The sequence below is a fragment of the Chiloscyllium plagiosum genome, unplaced genomic scaffold, assembly GCF_037043375.1.
Source record: "Chiloscyllium plagiosum isolate Xiang-an unplaced genomic scaffold, Cpla_swu_hap1 HiC_scaffold_26, whole genome shotgun sequence".
Classification (NCBI taxonomy): Eukaryota; Metazoa; Chordata; class Chondrichthyes; order Orectolobiformes; family Hemiscylliidae; genus Chiloscyllium; species Chiloscyllium plagiosum.
In genome coordinates this window covers 19,504,423-19,531,628 of record NW_028270164.1, presented here as the reverse complement: position 1 = coordinate 19,531,628, position 27,206 = coordinate 19,504,423, and the positions used below count along the sequence as shown (strand labels likewise).

General features: G+C 39.2%; 2 protein-coding genes across 8 annotated transcripts in view; one reads left to right on the top strand and one right to left on the bottom strand.

The window, feature by feature from the left end:
* Window positions 1-27,206, top strand: part of LOC122563131 (uncharacterized) — a 91,436-nt gene that overhangs the window by 24,434 nt on the left and 39,796 nt on the right. For 2 of the 6 annotated variants that reach the window (XM_087973539.1, XM_043716581.2), the window contains exons 7-9: window positions 1,052-1,149; window positions 2,754-2,892; window positions 3,167-3,954. In XM_087973539.1, the coding sequence (XP_087829665.1) occupies window positions 1,052-1,149; window positions 2,754-2,892; window positions 3,167-3,728 (799 nt within the window). In that variant the 3' untranslated portion in view covers window positions 3,729-3,954. Of the gene's footprint in view, window positions 1-1,051; window positions 1,150-2,753; window positions 2,893-3,166; window positions 3,955-3,982; window positions 13,359-27,206 lie in introns of those variants that run through there. The other 4 variants (XR_006315492.2, XR_006315493.2, XR_006315494.2 and 1 more) reach the window with 4 other exon arrangements.
* LOC122563132 (acidic mammalian chitinase-like) overlaps window positions 22,045-27,206 on the bottom strand; it is a 50,094-nt gene continuing 44,932 nt past the window's right edge. For both annotated transcript variants that reach the window (XM_087973540.1, XM_043716583.2), the window contains 2 exons: window positions 25,617-25,776; window positions 22,045-22,661 (listed from right to left, as the gene is read on the bottom strand). In XM_087973540.1, the coding sequence (XP_087829666.1) occupies window positions 22,102-22,661; window positions 25,617-25,776 (720 nt within the window). In that variant the 3' untranslated portion in view covers window positions 22,045-22,101. The remainder of the gene's footprint in view (window positions 22,662-25,616; window positions 25,777-27,206) is intronic.

Below are 27,206 nucleotides of genomic sequence, written 5' to 3'. Positions count from 1 at the left end.
AAAAGGAGGAAACAAGTCAACTGAGCTGAGAGCAAAGTTAACAAGACATAATTGGGCACAGGAGAGGATGGAAGGTGGTACCTAAGAAAAATGGTGGCCAGGCATTGTACTCAAGTTGTGGAATTCAGTGTTGAGTCCTAGAGGTGGTAAAGTCCCTGAGCGGAAAATAAGGTGTTGATCCTCTAACTTGCATATGTTCAAATTACCTTGTTTAAAAAATTTAAACAAATTTTGGAATTGTAACTGTCAGTTATCATTAATTGGTGCATTTTCCATGGCGATACCTCTTAGTCAGAGTCTTCTTACTAACCAGCCAGCACTCATACGATATAAATGTTGGTTTTCCTTTACTTGCATATTGCAAATTGTCCTGATGAGTGTGAGTCAAAAAACTTTGACATAATGTATATCTTTTCAGCAGTACTCCTACTTAATAACTTGGACCTTGGTGTATAGGGCATAATTTTAAACTTGGAATCATTGAAAGTGTGAGGGGCATAATATAGAACTTCAAAAGGACATAGACAAGTCAGTGGAATAGATTGACAAGTATCACGTGAAGCTCAATGTGAGGATAAAGGATATGATTCATTTTGGAAGGAAGTATATGGCAGGACAATTCAAATTAAGGTAACAATTCTAAAGGAGGTGCAGGAGCAAATGGCTGAATGGCTTCCTACACTTTGGCAATTCTCTGATCCAGATTCTATCCTTGATGGTTTCAGGGCAACCCTTCTTCAGAGCACTAATATTTTTCTTAATAAATACTGCTGCCCCTCTTTGCTATTTATTCTATATACCTTGTGTCCACGAATAATTATATTTGTCCTGCCCTTTTGTTGAGTAAGGTTTCCATTATTTCCATAGTATCATATTCCTCCATGGCTATCCGTGTTTGCACTTGTAATTATCCTTATTTATCAGCCCTATGCACTTACATAATTTCATTTTCTAACTAAGCAATTGGCATTAATGTGGACATTTACTTTTTTGCATCATTCACTGCAAATTTAACTAATGCTTTTACTTCTCACAACTAATTCTTTTGAAGGGAAACGGGTGTTCAAGAGACATTGCAAAGCACAGAGGAGTCTATTAAAGAACTTCATAGCAAAGGAACATTTTCAACCAATGATGATGGAAACAATGGTAAGTGTTGGGTCACGTAAGTCAATGTTAACCTTGCTATTTTATCACATTTGGAATTAATAATATGAATAAATGTGCTTCTTACAGTTGAATTTTGTAACAAGATAGAAGTGCTCTTGCAGAATGTTCAATTTCATTTTTACTATTTCAAACATAATTCGCACTTAACTTTTTCTGTAATTCCCCAAAGTGGTTTTGTGATAGAGCCAAAATCATTTAATTGCTTCTGTTATTGGGAAGGGAAAGGTGCCAAGTAGAATGAGAAATCAGTGCAGATATTCAAAGGGGCTAGCCAGACATTCAGGGTGAGTGATGACCCTGATTAGGAAGCTTAAGGTGAATGAACCCCTGAGGCAGTGATAACATGAAGCGTGAGGATGGTTCATGGTCAAATAATGTTGAGACCAAGAGGGAATATTATTGGGTCATCAGTTTAGCTGGAATTGGACTGAAGGAGAAAGAATTGTGTCTTGTCAACAACAAGAGCTCAATGGGTACAAGATGGAGGGTTAGGCAAAAAAGCAGTCAGATGTGCACGTTCACAACTACTGGACTCTTCAAAGTGCTTAAGAACCAATTAATTACTTCTAAGATGTAGTCACTGTTGTAACACAGGATTTGCAGCTCACCAAACTCTTTCAAACAGCAACAGGGTGGTGACGAAGTGATCTGCAATTTTGTGAGGTTCCTTGCTCTTCTTTAAAATAGTGCTAGTTGATCTTTTACATCTATCCGCGAATGTTAATCGTGCCTCAGTGGAATGTCTCATCCATAAAATGACACCCCTGACAATGGGTGCTCCCTCAGCACTGCACTGGAGTGTCGGCCTAGACTTCTGTCTCAAATTCTTTGAATGGAACTTGAACTCTCAACCTTGTGATTCAGAGGCAACTGCGCTGCTATGAACTGGACCACAGCCGATAAACAGAAAAATAAATTTGAAGAAGGTGGGAGTTCCGGTCCAAGGGTTTGGGCACTGGGGTACTTTAAACCATTTGGCATGGTTGGCTGGTGAAAGGGATGATGAAGAAAATTATTAAATGGGATAGTCATAATGAAACAAAACATAGTGGTGTACATCTTAACCTTGTGCAGTTATGGATTACAGCAAATAAGTACATTTTGAGCAGCCCTATTACACTAATAGTGTTACTGCAGACTGGAAAGAAGCAAGACTTTTTTTTTCTAGTGAAATGACCACATTCTGAATTATCTTACTGCTTAAGTTAAGCATATCACAGTTACATTGGTGAAAAAAAGGAATTGCATTTTTTTGCAGTTTTAATTTACCTTGCTGTAAAGTGCATGACAGCCAATATGTCACTTTTGACATGGATTCACTTATTATGTTGGCTTCAGATGTTAAAAAGTCTAGGTTCACCAGTAATGAGGGTCAAGTTGTTTTTTTGTTCACAGTTAAATTGCTAGGTCTGTCCAACATCTGTGGTCATATATGCAAGAAAAATGGAAGTAAAATCACAGTGCATTCAGGTATCTCTTTTTAATGTAGAAGCAAAAGTAAACTTATTTGTTTAAAGAATAAAGAAAAATAAATTTTTAAAAGGTGTTCTTGCCTAACTGTGTCTTGGATGACTCTTTAATAGATTATGGGAATCTACTGCAGCTTGTTTCTTTTGTTAAAAAATCCAAAGCAATTGCACCAGACAGCTACAGGGATTCAGTAAACTGTCCTCCAAATCAACTTCATGAGAGAGAGGCCAGCCCAAGCAGCTCAGGATTACGGTAACTTTTACTTATTTAGAGAATATATAACAATTGTTTACAAATTCAATCAAAATATATATATAGCAATAAGATTGTTTTAGCATTTGAAGTATCCAGTTTTGGTATCCATGAACTTGTGTTATGATAGTTTACGTGGTAACTAATAAGAGACATATGACAGTCAATAAATTCTAAGATTCAGAAAGCCACAAAAGCATGCAAGAAAATTTGGGTACATTTTTGTAGTAAATGGCTCAGAGTACAATGTTTGCATTTTATTTCTTCTAAAAAGGGAGCATGAATACACTGGACAAAGAAAAAACCAAAGATCTAGAGAGACAAGTGGATATCTGCGAGATCGGTCCAGAAGTCCAGGTTCCTGTGATAGTTATCAAGAGAAAAGAATGGATTATGATCGCAAAAGACAACGGAGTTATGAAAGAAGTTACTATGGAAATTCACCTTCAGTTCATCAACATTGGGACAGCTATGGCTGTGATCGGGACAGCCGAGGGCGTGATCGGGACAGCCGAGGGCGTGATTGGGACAACTATGGCCGTGATCGGGACAGCCATGGTGGTGATCGGGACTGCCATGACCATGATCGGGACAGCCGTGGCCGTGATCGGGACAGCCGTGGCCATGATCGGGACAGCCGTGGCCACAAAAAGGACAGGTTTGACCATGACAGGGACAGCTCTGATTGTGAAAGACATTATTTCTCCAAGAGGTATCACTTTCGGGATAGTGATCCTCGGCATGGTTACTATGAAAAGAGTGAAAAAGGACACTGTTACAGTGACGGAACATATTGTAAAATAAATCAGAAAAGGGACAGAGAATACCAATTTTGATGGTATGTGTTCATTTTATTGTCTTTATTTGGATTTAAAACTTATGTATAGTAAAACATTGAATACCTTGTAAGTAATCCAAAGTGACAAAGTGAACTCTTAACCTTCCATACAGAATTCCAACAAAATCTACTTTTGTATACTCTGTATAGGTGTGTAGCCAAAGCAAATAATGTTAATGTTTAAAGGTGGGTTGTATGCTGTTGATAAATTGTTAGCCATCACATTTTCAATTTGTCTGTCCTTTTATTCAGGTTTTATGTCATTCTTGCCATATTTTTAAGAGGCTGGTGACTTATGTACAGAATCTCAACCAACAAGGTAGGGGATCCCATTAAATTACATCACTTAAGTGCTGAATTCCACTTTAGAATTTTGTCACATGATGGCATTCCTGTTATTATAAAGTTTGTAGTCTGGTATTTTCTTTTGAGAGGGGAAAGAAAGTGCAAACTGAATCCTTGGAGACATGGAATTAGTAACAATGGCTCTTTTCTTTGCTCTTTCAGAGTAAATGGTAATAGAGGTTGTTTAATACATAGCAGTATGTGGAAGTTACAACTAACAAACAGCTTATCCTGCTGAACCCATCTAAGTGGTTACATTCCATACATGTTAGTCCCAATCATATCTATTTGCCTGTTTCCATTTTCCTTTTCCTTTTCCTTTACCCATCAGTTCTAATCTTAAATATTTTCATAGTTTCTGCCTTGATTGTTTATTCTGACTTTGAATTCCACAGCATTAGTTCTCTCTTAAGAGCTTTCATTGCTCTGAGCACTAATATCGTGTATTTAATTTTCTGTCTATGGACCCTAGGTCTATGTCACTTTAATATTAAGATACAGAGTACTTCTATTGTTCTAACATAGATTTTAGAATGATTTAAAATTATTACATTCTGATGAAAAAGCCCCAATTTTCCAATGCTGTGTTGATTTCCTCTTACGAAGCAACGTACTATTGAATCTGCTTTATATCCTTGTAATTATATATAACCCAAATTGCATGTTATATTTGAACTTTTATTAAGATTTTGTATAGACCATCCTTACTATTTGGCTTGTATGTGCTATACTTTTTTCTAATATTGCAGAATTCCAGTAATATTGCTTAATACCGTATCAACTGTAGTGGATGCCGTAAATGTCCTTTAATTGTGTGCACTCTTAATTTGCTCTTCAGCAACATCCAACCAGTTCTGTATAGAACATAATTCCTTTATTTTTGTACCAAAATATATAACCATAAATTTACAGACATTAAATTTTAACCTATGCTTGTGAGCTCCCTATCTTCCCAGTATTCCTTATAGCTTTTTAAGGAATTAAATCAGTCATCTATATTGATACTTTCAAATTGTCATCTCACTCCCTAAGTTCACATACAAATCATTGATATACACTGTGAATAGAAGTGTCTCTCAAACTCAGCATTGTGGGACATCAGGTCAGATTTTCAACCTCTCTGGAATCCTGCCCTTAACTCCTCCCTCCTGTTTAGTTCTTTCTAATTAATTTTGAATCAATTTACTATGTTACTTCTTAATCTTCTCAAGTATCTGAGATACCTTGCTTGAGACTTTCCTAAAGTTCACACACACTATATCTTCGTGTACGCTAGCTAATAGTCTTCCTGTTTGACATTGACTTTTGATGAATTGTTGTTGGAAGTTCTTACCTTGTGGATATATGGAAGATGAGACTGGCCTCCAAACATTTGTAATTGAAACGATTAACTCCATTTCATATTGTTCTTTATTCACATAACCGTGATGATTCAGACTTGCTGGATTAATGAATGTTTCTGTAACAGTATACATAGAGTGTCATTTATGTTCTATATGTTTGATTTTTAAGACAACAAATTCAAGAAATTGACCACGCCTCTGAAAATAATGAAGAGTATTGACCTTTCATTCCAGACAAACCAGACTTTTAAAAGCACAGAATAGCTTTAAGGAAAGTGCTAGGTGGATGTAAAGTGCGGTAATGGTAAAGATTACCTGTGACACTAGAATTTCCCCCCTCCGGACCAACTGTGTGCTAAACTGTTGACCTTTTAACTGCATTGTTTGCAAATGTACCATATTCTATTGATGCAATACTAATCACTATTGTTTCTTGTTGGTAATTTCTTCACACTTAAATGAAACAAATCATCCAATGCCTTATGGAATTTAGAATCTTATAAAGACATCTTAGGATAGTCTAATTTCTCTTAACTTGCTATATTGTTAGCAGAACCTTTGTGCTTTATTGTTTGAATTCTTATTTATGTATGACTTTTTACATCTGCAGTACTTTTTTATTGCATGTTAGTAAAATGACTGAATCAACTTTATGATTTATGGAAAATAATATGGCTATAACTTGTAAAAGATTCAGTCAGGATTAATTTTAATATTTTAAAATACTAACCACCAAGATGAAATGCATTGGCTGTGAGCAATCTTTTTAAGCTTTTGTGTTCACTTGTCAATTACTTACTGTCTGTCAGGTGTTTTGTGAAATGATCTGAAGACTAACTGACAAAGTACACCAGACATGTTGATGACCAGTTAAGATATATGAATGAAAATTAGCATTGATTTTTGTGCACTAAGAAATATTCTCCACTAAATTAATTTGGCAGCATATTTAATGAGTGAAGGTACTAGCAAAATATCAGCTGAAAGCTCTGCAATATCTGAGGCTGGTTTCAAGTTCAAGCAATAGGTGAATTGTTGAACTTGTTTCATTTTAGCAGCATTGTGTTGATTTTACCTTTTTAAGATGTTGGCAGGGTTGAACAGGAACATGTCCTTTCCTCACTGCTACTATGGTGACAGTCATTAAAAGTAATTTTGGTTGTTGCACTTCAAATTGCAGAATATGCATGGGCTTATATTTAATTAGCCAACCATCACATCCACGCAACTAGTAGTGGGAAAAGTTACATACCCCACATCTACATGACAAAAACCTTTCATAATTGTGATGAAAGTTTGGAAGAACTAAGCAAACTTCAGTTCTTTCTTTGGTTTTGTTTCCTTCTGCATCAGGTTGATAGTAGTGTGGAAGGAAGAATTTTGGATTTTTATAATGTTGCATAGTTGTCAAGTGCATTGCCATCAAATTGCAGTCCCCTATTTTTTAAAATCTAGTGTAGTTACCTTCAGAATCCACATGACAGTCTGAAAATAAAGCTTAAGGGAGCATTGCTAAAGTAAATTGGATAGTTCTGACTCTGGCTGACTAGTAAGAGAGGTGATGAGGCCAGCTGTCTGATTGAGAGTGAATTTTGAAGCTACGGCTTGGTTTATATCTAATGAATTGGCAGCCATGACTGGCAACTAGGCCAGTTCCTTGAGGGGCAGGGTTTCTACCTGAGAGGTGAAGTTTCACTGATCCAGTTGTGTCTGATACAGTGATCAATTCATAAGATGTCAAAGGTGTGAGCCTGTAGGTTCAGCTGCACAGTGTTAATGGAGCAAGCAGGTCCTCCATTTCTTGGATAATCAGTGTTTCTAAATGCAAGCAAAAAGTCTGGAGTAATAAGGGCCTCAGCTGTCATTTGAAGAACTTGGAGGAGATGCAGAATGACTAGTCCAGAACAGGATAAGTAATACTGATCTTCCTGCCTTGATCATTTTGCATTAGGCATTGCCACACTACCTTTTGCACCCCTGCCATATTTCAGGTCATTCTCTTCCTCAATTTTGTGTTTCTCATCCAATCACAACTAGCCATTGCACCATCTTTCCTCATTGTAATTGCACATGGGCACAAACAGCAGCCTGCATCACTGTCATGCTAATGAAAAAATATCAGAAGCTGTAACAGATGTGTTATGGCTCATATATATTACTGAAAGGAGACCGGTCTGTGTTGTTTTGCATTCATGAGGACAAATACAAGAATACCGAATTTCAAACGACCTCAACAGTTCTCATGCAGTGTCACATTTGTCCTAATCAGTGCAAGACAAAACCGACCATTAGATGTATATCTTTTCTGGAACGTGAAAGGCAACTGCTTGCTCCACATCAATAATTGTAATCGTACTGGGTGTTCTGCCTTAGTTGGAGCTGCGTGCCTGAAAATATGAAAGTGTTCGTAAACAGTTTGTGTGGCATTTTGTCTTGTCACTTTACCATGAATGTGTTGTCACCATAAAGCAGTAAAATTATTGTTTAGGGGCACTAAATATCTGCTGTATTATGATATCTTTGCCACTAGAACTTTCTGTGCAGCCAGGGAGCTAAGGCTCCACCAAAATGCCAGGAGTCATTTGTATAGATATAATGTTATGATCTCTAGTGATTATAATCTCCTGTTTGTCAAACGATGAGAACTGTTATGCAGATGCATCATAGTAACAACCAGGGACCTGGAGGTATCTGCATAATTCTTTGGCCAACACAAGCCACATGCTGGTGCCCAATCAATGACAACCTGTATGTGGAACATCGAAATGGCTGCAAGTACCAGCGTTTTTTCCAGTTGAGCAGAAGGGTCCATATAGAACCTGATGCAATCATTTGCTTGGAAGGTGGGGTTGTGGAAACAAAAGTGTCCATAACCAATTGCATGCACAGGCTATGGATTGATGAGCTGATATGAGATGTATCACTAGCTGAAGTCTGGACAGAGTTCAAAACAGCTAAAAATGAAATGTGGGTCTTGATTACCATTACCACTGCCACAGAGTTAGTTACAGATTCATTGTAGTAGGCTACATGGGTCTGTGATTGCCTGCCTTTAGATCCTGTATCTTGAAAGTAATCATAAACTCCACATCTGTATACCTTCTATGTTTTGTAAGGATACTTGTGAGCATGGTCTCCTGTTCGTTTCTATAGTATTGCTCTTCCTCCGTACACAGGTGAATAGCTGGTGTGATTTCTGTGGTCAAAATCCTCTCTGGTGTAACTGATGAAGGAAATCTTGATAAATATACCAATATCGCTGTATTTGGGTTTCTCAAGATGAATCAATTTTAAGAAAATTTCTATCAACTGATAACTACAGATGAATGTTCTTTTAAATAGTTTTCTGTGTTTTCTACTGAAACTGCTTAATGTTACTGAGTAAGTCCAGTATGTCTTTAGACCTGGATTTGATAGCACTTCATCTCTTATTGGTATGCTTCTGAGTAATCTACATGGAAATCCTGAAGCATGAGCTGAGATGCAATGGGATTTAAAGCACAGTGCCTCTGCATGTTTGTCCAGTCGTGCTAATTTAAACTTCTGTCAATGTTTCTAAACCAGAGTTAGCATTACAAATGCAATCTTGTGTGCTAGCTGATCTTTGATGTAATTGAAAATCTTCCCATGTGTCTGGTTTAATGTTTTTAGGTGTAATGCCTTATCAGATTGAGCCAATCTTCAGTAACATTTTACATTTTATGCTGAAGAATATACAAGTTAATTAAGGAGCTGGTTAAATGTCTGATTGGAAATGATGTTGGGGTTTTGAGGATGACTGTCAGACTTCGTCTTGTGTAGATCTGTACAATCCGTTCCCGCACAATATTCAATAGCTCCTGTCTTACTACAATGGGAAGGAATATCAAGTGTATGCCATTGCTAGTCAGTATATACAAGTTAACTTGTACCAGCAAGTTAATTTGCTTTGCAGACCAATCCCTTGGGCACAGTTGACATACGATGCATTTTAGTCTCCTAATTTAAACTTTCATGGAACATTCTGCATAAGTGCTAATTGACCTTCAAATGTTGTCAAGCAAGATTTTAGAAAATGAAAGTGCACATCACACCATTCTGACAAGCTATGATCTACACACGATATTCCTTCCCACTGTAGTAAGACAGGAGCTATTGTATATTGTGCTGTAACTGATTGTACATATCTACACAAGACAAAGTGTGATAGTCATCCTTATAATCCCAACATCATTTCCAATCAGACATTTAACGAGGTCTTTAATTTAATTGACTGATTTGGAGCAGATTCTGCAGAGAATCTCACCAGGGAAAGGTTTAATTATTTTCTGTAACTTCACTTTGATGTTTTATCATTTCAGATCTATGATCTTCTTTCGTTCTTGGTTTAGCTTTGGATCCAATAGACTACTATACCTAAACCATTCTTTAAACATTCTGTTGCATAAATATTCTTTTGAAAATACTGTGACTAAAACTACACTCTTCCAAATAGGTTCTCACAAGTAATCTATCCAAGTTTACCACCTTCCCACGGACAACAAAAGTCATTGGTCAGTACTTGCACCCAGACCTTTTAAGTTCCCCATCTTATTGTCATGTCGCATTTATACTGTTTCCTTGCATTTATTTCATTAAGAAAATGATATTGTTAGGACTACAGTATTTTTAGTAATGTAATTTTGTCTTGTCTTGCACAGAACACAATTGCTTGAAAGTAGATATAAGTTCAGGATCCTGTATTTCAATGTCTTTGCTTGTAGATTACCTTGAAATTGATATTACCTTGAAATTATAATAAAATAAACAACTACATAAAGTTGCTTCAGAAATGGATGAAGTAATTTGGCTTCAAAACCAGGATTAATAACAGAGGTTGATGTAAGCTATAGCATGTTGCATATAATGTATTTGTCCTACACCAGTTATGTGTATGCAAAGTTTAGAAAAGTGTTTATAATTCAAAAATTATGAAACTTCTCAGGTGTCAAATAAAAGACAATTTAACTTTTCATGGCCACATGATTAGAATTCTTTTCATATGCTTTCAATGGCTATATTGATTTTTGATCTGTTACAAATAGCATTGGCACACAAATATTAAACACTGTATGCGCTGGAGATCTGGAATTATGAGAGAAGAAGGAAAGATGAAAATGCTCAGTGGGCCTCAGAATACCCGAGGCAATTAAAAAAAAAAAACATTTTAGTTTGTGACCTTGCGTTAGAATTGGGAGAAATTAGGAATGGAGACTTTGGGCAGATGAAAGGTATTAAGAACAACAAGAAAGGTCTGTGGCTGGATGGAGGGAAGAAGTTAAATGAAAAGAGGATTTAATGGTACCAAGACAAAGGAAAAGGTAAAAAAACAAAAAAAAAGTTGTCTGGAGGGGCATGAATGGCCAGGAAGGGAATAGGAGAAAAATGAAAGAGAAAAAGAAACTCAAAGCAAAATAGGGAAGGTGGAGGGAGAGTTTATGACATAAAATCGTTGACTACACCATGTGTTCAGACAACAGCTTTTCTTCCTTTGGCTTGTAACGTGGAACCTTTTTCATTTATTCTTTTCATGTTAGTGATAGGAAGTCTGTACAGATGACAACCAATATGTAATATCTGGTACTCTTACTGTGGTTTGCCTACATTGAGTCTTGTATTTTTAGAGTAGATGTAGCAAGCTGTTAATGCTCCAGCATTCGAGTTGCTTCAGGCTTGGTCATGTAGAGGGCTACCAATCTAGTCATATCCATATAGTTTTGTAAATGGTAAACCTTCGGAATAGATCAGTTTCCTGGTACTTCATTGTACTAAGCCCCTGAGCATGAATTGATTCCCTAAAGTCAGTAAAACCAGGATACTATAATCCAATGCTTAATGGATATAACCTTTATGAAATATTGGAGATGTTGATTAATCATTCCATTTTCCAAGCATTTTAATGATTTTTTTTGTTCAGTTCACAACTTCTGTTCAGTTTCATAGGCTTGTATACAGTAAGATCTCCATTACTCCTACCTTTGCCTGCATTGTTTCCCTGCATGGCTTTGTGTGAGATGTTTTCTTTTTGTCTAAATAACTTTGTTTAAATTAATTTCATTTTATTGTTTTTTTGTTATATATTGTCTCTAATTTTATTCAGCATTTCATTGTGTAAAAATTGGGACTTCTCATTATCCCAAAAAGTAACTGCTATTACATATTGGGGGTGACTTCCATTATGGGTAATGATAGTGATTCCACTGTCAAGTATGTTTTGAAAGTTTATTTATACATGTTTTATGTGCACATATATTGCTTGGTTGTGCGGAAGGCTTAATGTCTGCATTGGTGAGACCTGGAATGGCTCTTTTGATATTTTTCTTTCTCTTTTCCACTGAAAGAACATAACTTCCTCATTTTTAAATTTCCATCAAAAGCAAAGAATTGAATTCAAGAGCACACATATTCCCTGCTATTCAGATAAAACCTGCTACAACCTTATGCCCCTGCAGTCTGTACCATGTTATGCCAGTTGCTCTTCATCTTGTTTTATATCCTCTGCTTTAAGGAGCAACTGGGAGTGACCAAGGACATCTTTCATACTGCATCTATGAAGTAGAAATAGGTGAACACTTCATTGTTACAATTCTGACCAGTTTCTTTTTACAGTATTATACTAAATTTTGATACTTTAAGGATGTTTTGTAAAATTTAATACAATATACCAAGAAAATCCCGAAACCATGTACATCATTGCAGTGGCATTAGGAAACTTGGCTACCAAGCATCCATATAGCCAAAGTGACTTGGATTTGATCTCTGCAAGGTAATCAAGTAAATCATGATGCTTATAATCGCCATATTCATTTAAGAAATTATTTAAATTGTAATGAGGCAATTACATTGTCTCTTTTGTAACACCAGTTAATTTATTCAGACAAGAAAGAAAAATACTTGATTTATGCTTTTCACCTTTTACAATCTGAGTTTAGAATTTTTAAACTGATTAGGTTTTTGCTCAAGTTGTTTGCTGAGTTGTTAATAGTTAAGTTTGAAAGTCATTTGTGTAATAAAATTACTGATTAATATTATCAGGAGAATGTAATCAATGTTCACACCTTATTAATAGACATTATTTGGTACCTTGCCTCCATAAAAATGAGTGCTTCTGCTAAAAAGATGTTTGTAGACAAAATTTCACCTTTCAATTTGGAAAATGCAAGTTTTGTATTGAATTTCAGTACTCATATTCCTGAATCAAAATATCACCTTTAAGACTTGTACTACAATCCAAATAAATCAGTTAGGCTGATCCTTTTGATAAATATCGTCTTTTGGGTAAGAGACTTTGCCTCTTGAGGTAATGTAAAAGCTCCTACTTAGTGTTCAAAGAACAAGTGGACCATTCATTGATTTCATGTGTGGCAAACATTGCTGTGTTCAAATTGTGCAGAACAACTGTGATTGTAATTTAAAAGTCATTTATTGGTTTTGAATATCCCAAGAATGTGAAAAGTGTCACCTAAATGTGTTTATTTTTGTGTTACTAAACTCTGTGTCTATCTGTGTTTACAAAAGAAGTAAAAGATGGCATTACTAGACATGCAACTTATACACAAGCACTGAAGATATCAAGTTTATTATACATTCAGGTCTGGGATGGAAATGTGTTGCTGGAAAAGCGCAGCAGGTCAGGCAGCATCTAGGGAACAGGAGAATCGACGTTTCGGGCATTAGCCCTTCTCCTGTTCCCTAGATGCTGCCTGACCTGCTGCGCTTTTCCAGCAACACATTTCCATCTCTGATCTCCAGCATCTGCAGACCTCACTTTCTCCTATACATTCAGGTCCACTTGTAGAAATGTTGTATTGACCTGCATTGAATTTTGTTATATGCAAATACTTTAATAAATTTGTTGCCAAGTTTGCGATGAATAAGGTTTTCATAATAGACTGATCTAATAAAGCTTTGCTATCTCAGTATTTCTAAATTAAATTTTTGAACGGATTTGCTACTTTTACTTCATCTCTGAGTAAACTGTTTAATTTCATAGTTTCACTTATGACGAGTGGTAAAGTAAATATACTTCTTGATGCAAATAAACACTCTTTATTTAGCTTGAACTTCAAACCAATTTCCTATGTTTAATTAAACTTGCCTGTTTACTGTGTGTTATGTTGGTCATTCATAATCCAACTTCTACTTGTATAGTATGTACAACATATGCATTAAATCCTTAAATAATGAACATTGTTGGTTTGTAGAACTTAAGTATCTAATGAGATAGACATTCAATGTGTTTTTACTTAAACAAATGTATTTTAATTTAAAGCAATTTTCATAATGCTTCTAAAACATCACATTGGAAACAGATGGGGACAGATATTGACATGAGGAATGAAAGATTAAAAGAAACCAAAGTTTTGGAAGGTTTAAGTTTTAGATGAAGAGAAAGCATTTGTGAGGTGGGGGGGATTTTAGAGAGTTCCAGAAGTAATATTTTTCATTTGGACATGGTGTTGTTGACAAGGCCGCTATTTATTGCCTATCTGTGTGTCCTGACGGTGAGCTGCTTTTTTGAACTGTTGTTCAAGATAGTGTAATGTGCTCTTTCGATTTTGGCAATGAGGTTAAAAGTATTGGAATTGCACACGTCCAGGCAAGAGAGAGGGCCTGTTGAAAGTGCACAATCTGTAAATTTTTCATTGTCAGGAAGAAGAGATCACATCCAGAGTGAGATACAACCTGAGACAATTTGGGGCACAGAAAAGGTCACGTCATAGGTAAATTGTAAGTCCATTGGTTGGGCATATCTGCTAATTTTACAGAATCCCTACAATGCAGAAAAAGGCCATTTGGCCCATAGAATCTGCATTAAACCTCTGAAGAGCATCCCACCAGACCCACCGCATCCCTGTAAACCTGGATTAACCATGGCTAATCCAGCTAGTCTGCATGTTCCTGGATACTGCAGGACAATTTAGCATAGCCAATCCATCTAACCTATATATCTTTGGTCTGTTTGACTTTTATAGGTTACTTTCAGTTTGAAGGTAAATAGGGAAAATATTTACAAACTAAGACAAGCTTGAAATTTTCCAAAACAAAATCAAGAGCTAAATAATTCAAATAGACATGCCCAGTCAGGCGATATAACTGCATGATATTGGAGCTGGTGGATCCCATTGTGGTTTGAGAGGGAGAAGCTGGTATCTGATGTAACTATTATAATAGAGTAAAGGCAACTATAGAGACATGAGGGAGGAAATGACTAGAGTTGAGTGGAAGGGTATCCAGTGGAGCAGCACTGGTAGAACTTTCTGAGAATAATTTGAGAGGCACAGCAGAGATTCATCCCAAAGAGGAAGACGTGGGAGGCGTGCTAGAAAAGAAATGAAGCAACCATGGCTGACCAGGGAAATCAGAAATAGTGTTAAGGCATACAATGCAGTGAAGATTAGTGGGAAGCCTCTAAAAACCAGCAGAGGACAACTAAAAAATCAATAGGTGTAGAGAAAATGAAACATGAGAGCAAGCTGGTTAGTAATAGAATATTCTTTTTAGATATCTAAAAGGTAAGAGAGAGGCAGAAGTAGACATTGGACCACTGGAAAGTAAGAGCAGTCATAATGGGGTAAAATTAATGGTGGATGGATTGAATAGGTACATTGCATCAGCTTTCAATGCAAGATGCCAATAGCTTACCAGAGCTTCAAGAGAATCAGGAGGCAGAGGTGAGGTGTATAGTAGCCATTAATCAGGAGAAGGTGCTGGGGAAGCTGCAAGCTCTGAAGGTGGATAAATCAGATGGACCTCACCCTGAAGTTCTGAAGGAGAGAGCTGAGGAGATTGTAGAGGCATTAGTGGTGATCTTTCAGGAATCACTGGAATCGTCCCAGAGAACTGGAAAAGGCTACTGCAACATCTCTGTTTAAGCACGGTGGGAGGCAGAAGACTGGAAACTATAGATTGGTTACCCTGACCTTGGTTGTTAGTAAGATTTTAGAGTTCATTGTCAAAGATGAGATTGTAGAATACTTGGAACTACATGGTATAATAGTACAGAGTCAGCACAACTTCATCAAGGGAGGTTATGCTTGACAAATCTATTAGAGTTCTTTGAGGAGGTAATGAGCAATTCAGACAAACAAGAGGCAATGAGTGTGATGTTTGAATTTCCAGAAGGCCTTTGACAAGGTGCCACAGAGGAAGCTAGTAAATAAGATAAGAGCCTGTGGCGTTAGAGGCAAGGTACTGAGCTGGATAGAGGATTGGCTGACTGGCAGAATGTAGAGAGTATGGATAAAAGGGTCTTTCCAGGATGGCAGCAGTGAAAGTGGAATTCTACAGGGGTCTAGGTTGAGACCACAGCTATTTGCATTATATATTAATTACCTAGACAAAAGAAGTGAATAGCGCTGAAAATGTGTTGCTGGAAAAGTGCAGCAGGTCAGGCAGCATCCAAGGAGCAGGAGAATCGACGTTTCGGGCATAAGCCCTTCAGGAATGAGGAAAGTGTGCCCAGCAGGCTAAGATAAAAGTTAGGGAGGAGGGACTTGGGGGAGGGGTGTTGGAAATGCGATAGGTGGAAGGAGTTCAAGGTGAGGGTGATAGGCCGGAGTGGGGTGGGGGCGGAGAGGTCAGGAAGAAGATTGCAAGTTAGGAAGGCGGTGCTGAGTTCGAGGGATTTGACTGAGACAAGGTGGGGGGAGGGGAAATGAGGAAACTGGAGAAATTGGAGTTCATCCCTTGTGGTTGGAGGGTTTCTAGGCGGAAGATGAGGCGCTCTTCCTCCAACCGTCGTGTTGCTATGGTCTGGCGATGGAGGAGTCCAAGGACCTGCATGTCCTTGGTGGAGTGGGAGGGGGAGTTGAAGTGTTGAGCCATGGGGTGGTTGGGTTGGTTGGTCCAGGTGTCCCAGAGGTGTTCTCTGAACCGTTCCGCAAGTAGGTGGCCTGTCTCCCCAATATAGAGGAGGCCACATTGGGTGCAGCGGATGCAATAGATGATGTGTGTGGAGGTGCAGGTAAATTTGTGGTGGATATGGAAGTATCCCTTGGGGCCTTGGAGCGAAGTAAGGGGGGAGGTGTGGGCGCAAGATTTGCATTTCTTGCGGTTGCAGGGGAAGGTGCCGGGAGTGGAGGTTGGGTTGGTGGGGGGTGTGGACCTGACGAGGGAGTCACGGAGGGAGTGGTCTTTTCGGAACACTGATAGGGGAGGGGAGGGAAATATATCCCTGGTGGTGGGGTCTGTTTGGAGGTGGCGGAAATGACATGGAGGTTGGTGGGGTGGTAGGTGAGGACCAGTGGGGTTCTGTCCTGGTGGCGGTTGGAGGGGCGGGGCTCAAGGGTGGAGGAGTGGGAAGTGGAAGAGATGCGGTGGAGGGCATCGTCGACCACGTCTGGGGGGAAATTGAGGTCCTTGAAGAAGGAGGCCATCTGTGTTGTACGGATTTGGAACTGGTCCTCCTGGGAGCAGATGCGGCGGAGACGAAGGAATTGGGAATATGGGATGGCGTTTTTACAGGGGGCAGGGTGGGAGGAGGTGTAGTCTAGGTAGCTGTGGGAGTCGGTCGGTTTATAGTAAATGTCCGTGTTGATTCGGTCGCCCGAGATAGAAATGGAAAGGTCAAGGAAGGGGAGGGAGGAGTCAGACGGTCCAGGTGAATTTGAGGTCAGGGTGGAAGGTGTTGGTAAAGTGGATGAACTGTTCAACTTCCTCGTGGGAGCACGAGGCAGCGCCGATACAGTCATCGATATAGCGGAGGAATAGGTGGGGGATGGTGCCAGAGTAGCTGCGGAAGATGGACTGTTCCACATATCCTACGAAGAGGCAGGCATAGCTGGGGTCCATGCGGGTGCCCATGGTTACATGCGGGTGCCCATGGTTACTCCATTAATACATTGTTACTAGCTTTGCAGATGACAGAGTTGTGGAGGGACAGGTAGTATTGAGGAAGTGGGGAAGGTGCAGAAGGACTAGAGCAGACTAGGAGAGGGGGCAAACAAGTGTCTGATGGAACATAATTTGGGACAGTGAGAGGCACTTTGATAGGAATAATAAATATGTATTTTCTAAATGGAAACAGCTTTGGAAATCTGAAGCAAAAAGGAACTTGGGAGTCCTAGTTCAGGATTCTCTTAAGGCTAACATCCAGGTTCAGTTGGCTGTTAGGAAGATAAACACAACCTTGATTTGTAAATGTCGGTGTTGGACTGTGGTGTACAAAGTTAAAAATCACACAACACCAGGTTATAGTCCAACAGGTTTATTTGGAAGCACTAGCTTTCAGAGCACTGCTCCTTCATCAGGTGGTTGTGGAGTATAAGATCGTAAGACAGAGAATTTATAGCAAAAGTTTACAGTGTGATGCAACTGAAATGATCTATTGAAAAAAACCTGGATTGTTTAAGTCTCTCATCATTTAGAATGACCATGTTGGTTTCAGTTCTTTCTTATGTAAATTCCAGAACTTTTTAAAAAGTTAACTTGTAGGTGCCATCTCAGCTCAGTACATTGAAGGTGTAAGGTTAAAGTCTGTCTCCCAATGTTCAGACTGATTCTATTACTAAAAAATGGGATTTACAGAATATTTCATGGATTCATGCAGTTATTGAGCAAAATAAATTGTAATTCTGCAAGTACGAATTCACCCCACAAACTTTTACGCGCGCGCGCATGTGGATGTGTGTTCAGGGGAGGGGCGTGTGAGTGTCAGAGAGTGTATATGTATGTGACTGTAAAGGGGTATATGTCTGAGACGGTGTGGTTCGTGTGTATGTGCGAGCATATGAGAGGGGGTCTGCGTCAGTGTATTGGTCTATAGGAGTGAGTGTGTGTAGTGCAGTGGGATCACCTGTAGTGTGACATGAACCTAAGGTCCTAGTTGAGGCCATCCCCAGGGGTACCGAACTTGACCAACAGCTTCTGCTTGGCCACTTTGTTATTGCCTGTCTCAAAGTTTGCCTGGGGAGGATGGTCACCTGAAGATCGGAGGCTGAATGTCCCGGAACGGTGAAGTGTTCCCTGACTGGGATGGAACATTCCTGGTTGGTGATTGTTGTGTGGTGTCCACTCATCCGTTGCAGTAGCCTGTGCTCAGTCTTGGCAATGTACCATGCCTCAGGGCATTATTGCCTGCAGCGTATAAGATAGACAACATTGGCCAAGTCACATGAGTACCTACCACGTCCACGCTGCAGGCAAGGATACCCTGAGGCATGGTACATTGGCGAGACCGAGTAGAGGCTACGGCAACGGATGAATGGACACCACAGAACAATCCCCAGCCAGAAGTGTTTCCTCCCACTTGGGGAACACTTCGGCAGTCCAGGACATTTGGCCTTGGATCTTTGGGTGACCATCCTCCAAGGCAAACTTTGGGACAGGCAACAATGCAAAGTGGCCGAGAGGAAGCTGTTAGCTAAGTTCGGTACCCATGGGGATGGCTTCAACCGGCACCTTGTGTTCATGTCATACTACAAGTTACCCCACTGCACTACACACACTCTCTTTCTCACACACACACACACACACACACACATTCCTATAGACCCATACACTCACGCAACCCCCCTTCATACACAAGCTCTCATACGCGCACACACACACATGCATCCTCTGTCAGACTTCTACCCCTTTACACTTATGTGCATACACATACGCTCACAGACACCCCCACTCCATGCACGCCCATATGCATGCACCTAAGGTCGTGGGGTGAATTTGTATTTGCAGAATTACATTTTATTTTGCTCAAAACGTGCATGAATCAATGTACGATTCTATAAATTCATTTTTTTAGTAATAGAATCAATCTGAACTTTGGGACACAGACAGGCGGACTTTAACCTTACACCTTCAGTGCATTATCTGAGTTGATGCAGCACCCAAAGTTCACCTGAGAATGTAACTTTTAAAAAAAGTTCTGGGATTTACAGATGAAAGAACTGAAGACAACATGGTCATTCTAAAAGATGAGAGACTAACAAACAGTCCAGTTCTTTCTCAATGCATCATTTCAGTTGCATCACACTGTAAACTTTTGCTATAAATTCTGTGTCTTAGATCTTATACTCCACAACCACCTGATGAAGGAGCAGCTCTCCAAAAGCTAGTGCTTCCTGAATAAACCTGTTGGACTAAACACAACCTTAGCATTCATTTCAAGAGAGCGAGAATACAAGAGCAAAGATATACTACTAAGGCTGTATTAGGAATGTTATAAGTAATTTTGGACCCTGTATCTCAAGAAGGATGTGTTGACATTGGAGGGGGTTCAGAGGAGATTCTCAAAAATAATTCTGGGAATGAAGAGCTTGTCATATAAGAAGCGGTTGAGCATTCTGGGGCTGTACTTGATTGAGTTTAGAAGGGTGGGGGGCATCTCGTCAAAGCTTACAGATAACTGAAATGCCAGAATAGAATGGAAATGAAGACCATCTTTCCATTGATAGGAGAGACTAGGAAATGATGGTATAGCCGCAGACTGAATGGACTTTCCTTTAGAACTGTAACATGGAGGAATTACTTCAGCCACAGGGTTGTGAATCTATGGAACTCATTCTATGGAATCTATGCTACAGAGGGCTGTGGAGTGTACATTTCAGTGTATTTAAGACAGGTAGGTCCTTGATTAGCAAGGGGATGAAACATGGTGAGGAGAATGTAGAGAATGGGGTCGAGAAACATAACAGCCATGATCAAGTGGCAAAGCAGAATGTGACTAAAGACTTAACAGCTATCTAGGTTTTTCTAATACATTATAAATCCTGTGTCCCATGTATCCTGCCCCACCGGCTACCTGACAAAGGAGCAGCATTCCAAAAGCTTGTATTTTCAAATAAACCTGTTGGACAATAACCTGGTGTTGTGTGGTTTCCAACTTTGCTGAAAATGTATTGCTGGAAAAGCGCAGCAGGTCAGGCAGCATCCAAGGAGCAGGAAAATCGACGTTTCGGGAATGAGCCCTTCTTCAGGAATGAGGAAAGTGTGCCTAGCAGGCTAAGATAAAAGGTAGGGAGGAGGGACTTGGGGGAGGGGCGTTGGAAATGCGATAGGTGGAAGGACGTTAAAGTGAGGGTGATAGGCGGGGGTGGAGGGGTGTAGAGGTCAGGAAGAAGATTGCAGGTTGGCAGCATCCAAGGAGCAGGAGAATCCAGCATCTGCAGTCCTCACTTTCTCCTATTAATGTTGATGACATAATTAATTATATGGTCCACAGTAACCTTTAAATTATTGATGGTAATGTCACTGGATATCAAGGGTAGATCCTTACATTTTCTATTGTTGGGGATTTTTATTAGACTACATTTAACTGGTCTGAATGCTATTTTCCATTTATTAGCCCAAGCCTGAATGTTGTTTCGGTCTTGTTGTTAATGATGCAATGAAATTCATAATGGATTCTTGATAAGCAAGAGGATTAAAGGTTATCTGCAACAGTTGGGAATATGGAGTAATCAGATTGACCACAGTCTTATACAGTGATGGAACAGATTTGAACACAGCATGATCTAATTGACGTCAAATTAATATGTACATTGCATGGGTGGCTTCGGTATTTGTGAAGTCACGCAAAGAAAGCAATAGCACCTTTGAATTGAACTATTCCAAGGCCAGTGAAAGAACCTTTGTGTACACCTTTCCAGTCATTAGTGACCATCCACACTTCTGATCTTGTGAGAGAGAAGGTCAATGATGAATGAATGAAGGTTATTTCATGACCCTGAAGATTGCTGCCGTGATGCCCTATGCCTGAGATGATTGGCTGTCAACAACCACATTCATCCTTTTTTTGTGCTTGGTCAGACACTATGAAGAGTTTTGCCATGTGATTCTCAACTGCTCCAGTTTTGTCAGGGCTCCTTTAAAGTCAAATTGGTCAGATGTTGTCTTGATATCAAGGGCAGTATTCAGCTCTCCTCCATTTTGAAGTAAACTTGTAAGAGGTCAGGAACCAGGTGGGCTTGGCACAACTCAAGAAGAGCATTGTGAAGGTGGGGAGAAAAAGTGAATGAATTGTTTAAGATATGGGATTGTTAAATTGTTGAGGCCAGTGTTGGTCACCAGGGACGTCATAATGTGTTTTATTACTGATCAAAGTGGAATTGGGCGATATTCGGAAATCCTAAATTCTTAAACCATATGATGCTGCAACACAAATATAAAGGTTGCGTCTATTGCCAATTGCATTCACATATATAAGAAAGCATCACTTTGCAATCAAACCCCTGAGTCTGGCTCAGCGAAAGCAGCAGATCTTACAGTATGGCAGAATTGAATTTTCAGCCTGTGGATTTATTAAACCTACAAAACTGCTGCTGATTGACATTGACCCAGAGGTGCACTCAACTCTCCATATCTCACTCTGCCCCACACCCTAAGCAAAACGGGAAGTTGTGCATTGAGGGATGCAGACACTAGCAGTGAGGTGATGCGGTGCGGGATGTGGGAGGGGTTATAGTAGATGATGGGGCCACATCCAGAATGCGTTCTTGTGAAGAGGGTGGCAAACAGGCAGAAAATTTGAAGGGATGAGCCAGCATCATCATCTACCACTGCATGCACAGATGGCCATCTTGGTGTCGGCAACATGCATTCCAAGATAATAAAATAGTCATTCAGTTTTGTACTAATGGTCCCAGTATGAGCATTTTAACATTGTAATTATTCAAACTACTTTTATTGTCATCCAGTGTGAACTTATTATACATACAGTTGTGTCTAACACTTACATAAATTATTATAAAAACTTCCTTTGGGGCAACTCCCAATGTTAGTCTCCTTATTGGAACAGTGATAGAATTTGTTTGGCTTGCCTGGAATTGGGTAAGTACCATCAAGGTTGTTGCTGCAAAAAGTAATATCAAAGTCAGCAAGCATACTTTTGTCACAGTTTCTGTTCACTGTATTATAGAGTAGGTCAGGAGGACATTGCTTTATTCGTGTTTTATCAGCAGAGCATCTAAAATATTTGGGAGTTGGAATTGCATAGTTACCATCACGCTTGCCTTTGCAAAAGTTGTTGGCTACTAAATTGATTGCTGGAAATAATCTATCTGGCCAAACACATTTGCCTTTAATTGTGTTATAGGAAGTACCCTTGGGACAGTTCTCGATGTCGGTGTTTTTGTTGGTGCATCGATAAAAGCTGTCCGCAGCACATGAAATTGGATAGCTACCATTATTTTTGTCACTGCAGAATTCCAGATTGGGGCATGTTGTAGAAGGCTGAGAATTTGATGAATTTTCTAAAGTAGGGGTTGGTGATATAGTTGTTGTGGCTGAAAGAAAGCAAACCAATATATTGAAGTTGACATGGAGGTAAATATTACTATCTTAAAATATCCCAAGCGGAGAGGGCACTGAGCTATATTGAGACATTTTAGACTGGCAAATAAAAGCTTGGTCAAAGGGTTGACATTTATGGAATGACATAATGAACGTACTGAAGTGGCGAACCTTTAATTAGATTACTTACAGTGTGGAAACAGGCCCTTCGACCAACAACTCCACACCGACCCGCCGAAGCGCAACCCACCCAGATCCATTCCCCTACAGTTACCCCTTCATCTAACACTATGGGCAATTTAGCATGGCCAATTCACCCAACCTGCACATTTTTGGACTGTGGGAGGAAACCCACGCAGACATGAGGAGAATGTGCAAACTCCACACAGTCAGTCGCCTGAGGCGGGAATTGAACCAGGGTCTCCGGCACTGTGAGGCAGCAGTGCTAACCACTGTGCCACCGTGCTGCCCAGAAATAAGGGCTCGTCCGGGATTTGAATCGGGGTTCTCTCTCAAATCCGCCTAGCCAAACACCCGAAGCGAGAATCATACCCCTAGACCAACGAGCCACAGACTCTTAATGTTCAGTGAAATTTGCAAAGTTACTTTGTTTTCTTACATTTTCAAGTACTTGCTTAAACTAGTATGCCTCAGTGGAATCTCCCAGAATAGCACTTTTAGTACATCTATGTGACTTTTCCATAGCACAGCCTGTAACTAGAGTCATCAAATTTAAGGCAGATTTGTGAGTCCACATTAGAAACTGATTAAGAGTTCCTCGTGATCATGCTTTATAAGGAACAAGCAGGACAGATTTTCACCTGGTCAGTCTGGGTGCCATTTAAATTTCTATTTTCTTGTTGGTATCTGATGTATGTCAGAAGAGAATTTGTGCTCAGTGGTGTTCCCTAGTGCCTGCTGTCCTAATCCTTCCACATGGTAGAGTCATGTACTTGAAAATGGAAGAAAACATAAAGTAACTTTGCTATTTCACTGAACATTAAAGGTTCTCCACTTGATGCTTAGTGAGCTGTTGCATTGCATTTATAGATGGTACATGTTACTGCCCCTGCATCATTGGTAGAGCAAGCCAGTTGGGTGTTGTCATTGATCGACTACTTTATCCTGAATGGTTTTGTGCTGCTTGAGCACTCATCCAGGCAAGTGAAGAGAGTACTCTCACAGTTCTGGCTTGTCTTGTAGATGGAAGATAAGGTTTGGGGAGTAAGGGAATGAGTTACTCACTAAAATTGACAGCTTCTGACTGATTTTTATAGCCACACTGTAGGAATGACCCGTATCTGCTTATAACAAAATGGCCCATGTCTGCTTACACAAAATGGCTGTCAGAAAGGCAGCCTGCCCGAGCATTAAATCAGAAGATGGTTAACAGGAGACGAATAAGGCAAACAGTCTGTTACCGCCTTTAAGTAAAGAAAACAATAGCACCTTTGAACTGAACTATTCCAAGGCCAGTGAAAGAACCTTTGTGTACACCTTTCCAGACAGGTTTGATAAGAGTATGCCCAGCATCATTAATGAAAGAATAATTGTCCCAGTAAATGAATGAGCACCAGGTGCAATACATGGCCTGTTAATTCCCTAAACAGCTAACAGAACAGCAGTTAGTAATTTTGTCGTAAATAATTGTTTCTTTGAAGTTAATTACTCACAATATTAAGCAATAGGTTCTAGTTAAAGATTCTGTAGAGAATTACAGGGATAGTTTTCAACAAAAATAGATACATATAACCAAAGTATTTATGCCAATATGTGAAAGTTAATTAACTTTCAGAAATGCCCTCTCAGATGCCTGAACAATATAGATTGTTCAAAGCCCATTATTCACAAAGTACTAAGGGGACAAATAGCTGTGTGTGTATATATATTTATATAATGTCTAACTTTACAGTTTATAACAAACTTCATATCACAAACCAATATTTCAAATCTTATAGTAATTAAAACTCTGACTTTTTTGTATTTTTCCATATAATTAGGATAGTTCAAAATTGAAGAGGAGTAATTAAATGAAATACAGTGAATAACAAAATTCAAGCTGTCCTTAGAGATAAGCCAGTCTGAGACAGACCCAATAGAGTACTTTGGAATGCAAATGAATGGGATGCCTATAAAGATCTAGCGATTGTAGTGTCCATTAAATGCCATGAGATAATGGGACGTGGGACTGTCCTTAGGGATGCCCAGCATTGATTAGATGTTTTACAGGATTGGGTATATTGATTATGGGGGAAGGACTGTAACCCATGTTATGGAGCACAAATGTATAAAACACTGCTTTTACTCTACAAATTTGAGTGTGTCATGGATCTCCTTTCTGAGTCCAGTCTCAGGGGAAGATCCTTCGGCCCTCTCCCTGCATTAACTGGTTTCTGCTTGAATAAAAGTCTTCCACTTGCCAGAATCCTGCCTGATTCCTGAGTTTTCAGACCTGGTCAGGAGAAAATGTTCCTACACACACTGTTTATGTGACTGGTCTAGTTCTATTCCTAGTTGAGAGTAGCCTCCTAAATGTTGATAGTTGGTGGGGGAGATTCGGCAATAGTAACATCATTAAATGTGATGGGAAGATTGGAAAATTTTCTCAATTTAGAGATCATTGTTATGTACTGAGCAATATTGTGCTTGGATCTCCACAAGGCAATCGCTAATGTGCCACATCAGTATTCATGGTTCCCACAGTGTGAAAACTTATGGTATTATTTTGCCATTAATTTTTAATATGATATTAGTGCATGAATATATTTAATTTTATTGAATGAGCAGCTTTTTAAAAACGTGCCTGTATCTGTCCATATAGTTGAGGTTATCAAAATAATTATGGTAATGGATTTTAAAATAGACAAACAAGTGCATCAAAATGAGTTGCGTTTCAGCGTAACAAATATTTATCTGGTTCAGAAAAGTTGCATGAAATAATAAATTACCTGATGAATCATCTTTAGGTTTAGATTTTGAAGAAAGCATAATCTTCAGCTTACTAATGAGGGGTGATTTTCCTTGCTTACAGAAAGTACCTTTGGAATCATCCATGTCGATTGTCCAAACCATTGCACCACCAAAGCTATTGTTTTTTAGCCATTCCACCTATGTAAAAAGAATTTAAAGCATTCTATTTAGTCAGAATGGACTCTTCTTGTGGACCACTGTTACTGTGTAATACCATCATATGCAGTTCAAGGGTTAGTCTTCATTTCAGCTGCATCAGGGTCAAAATTAGATGTTTTCATGATATCAAGTGCACGGCCTCTCGTGGATCTCATTGGATTCTGGAACCATTCTGACCAATCACATAACAGGTGATGCACACTGGAGAACACTAAGCGAGCACATGGAGAAATGAAATTTTTATTGTTTTAGTGACTCTTTGCAGAAAGCATCAGCAAGTGTGTTCTTCCTAACCTGTTTTGCCATTGTTAGATCATGATTGTTCTAAATCTTAATTCTATCTACCTGCCTTGATTCTGTCACAAACATCTGCCAGTCTGTATTGTGATGTTATCACAATTGAACATCCTGCCAGTACTTGCTCTCTTGGCTCACGCAATGCTGATAAACCACTTGCTCAGATACTGAGTGCTACGGACAAGTCTTTAGGAAGTGATGGGAAACTGAGGGACTGGATGCTTCCAAATGAACAGCAACTTGTTTGTTTTCTTTATTATCCATAATACTATCTGGTATCTATATTACTAGCTAATATTACTAAGCATTCAGACAACATTATAGAAAACATAAGTTATTAAACACAATTAAAAAGGAAATCTAGTCATCAATGCCTTTGGAAGCAACATGCTATGAAGTTAGAGTCATAAATTTGTTGATACACAGACGTTTACAGTACAGAGGAGGCTATTCAACCCATCATACATGTGTCACTCAACAAGTAGTCCCATTTTCAGCTTTTGGCCCATATTCCTGAGATTATGGCAACACAAGTGAATATCCTAATTTTTGCTTCAGTGTTACCAGAGTTCTTTTTGTTTCAAACACACTTTCAGGTGAAGAGTTCCAGACTTCCTCCACCCTCTGAGTGTAAAATAATTGTCAACTGTCCTATTAGCCTTCTACTTTTTACCTTAAAGTTATTGACGCCTCTACTAATGAAAACATGCTTTCCAATCCACCAGATCGATGCCCTTCACAATCTTATACACCTCCTTGAGGTATCCTCTTAATCTTTATTGTTCCAAGGAAAACAATCCCAGACTGTCTAATCTTTCCCGATTGCTCAGGTAGCATTCTGGACCCTCTTTAGTCCTTCCCATAATGTGACCTAAACTGCACCAGCACTTTACCTGTGACCTAACCAACATTTGTACAGTTCCAGCATATCCTCTTTACTCTCATATTATATACCTTGGCTAATAAAGGCAAGTATCTCATCTACCTTTTTAACTACCTGTCTTGATACCTTCAGGGATCAATGGACATGCACATAAGTCCACCTGATTTTCAGTCCTTTCTGGGGATCTACCATTCATAGTTTAATTTCTTGTCTTGTTAGTCCTCTCACG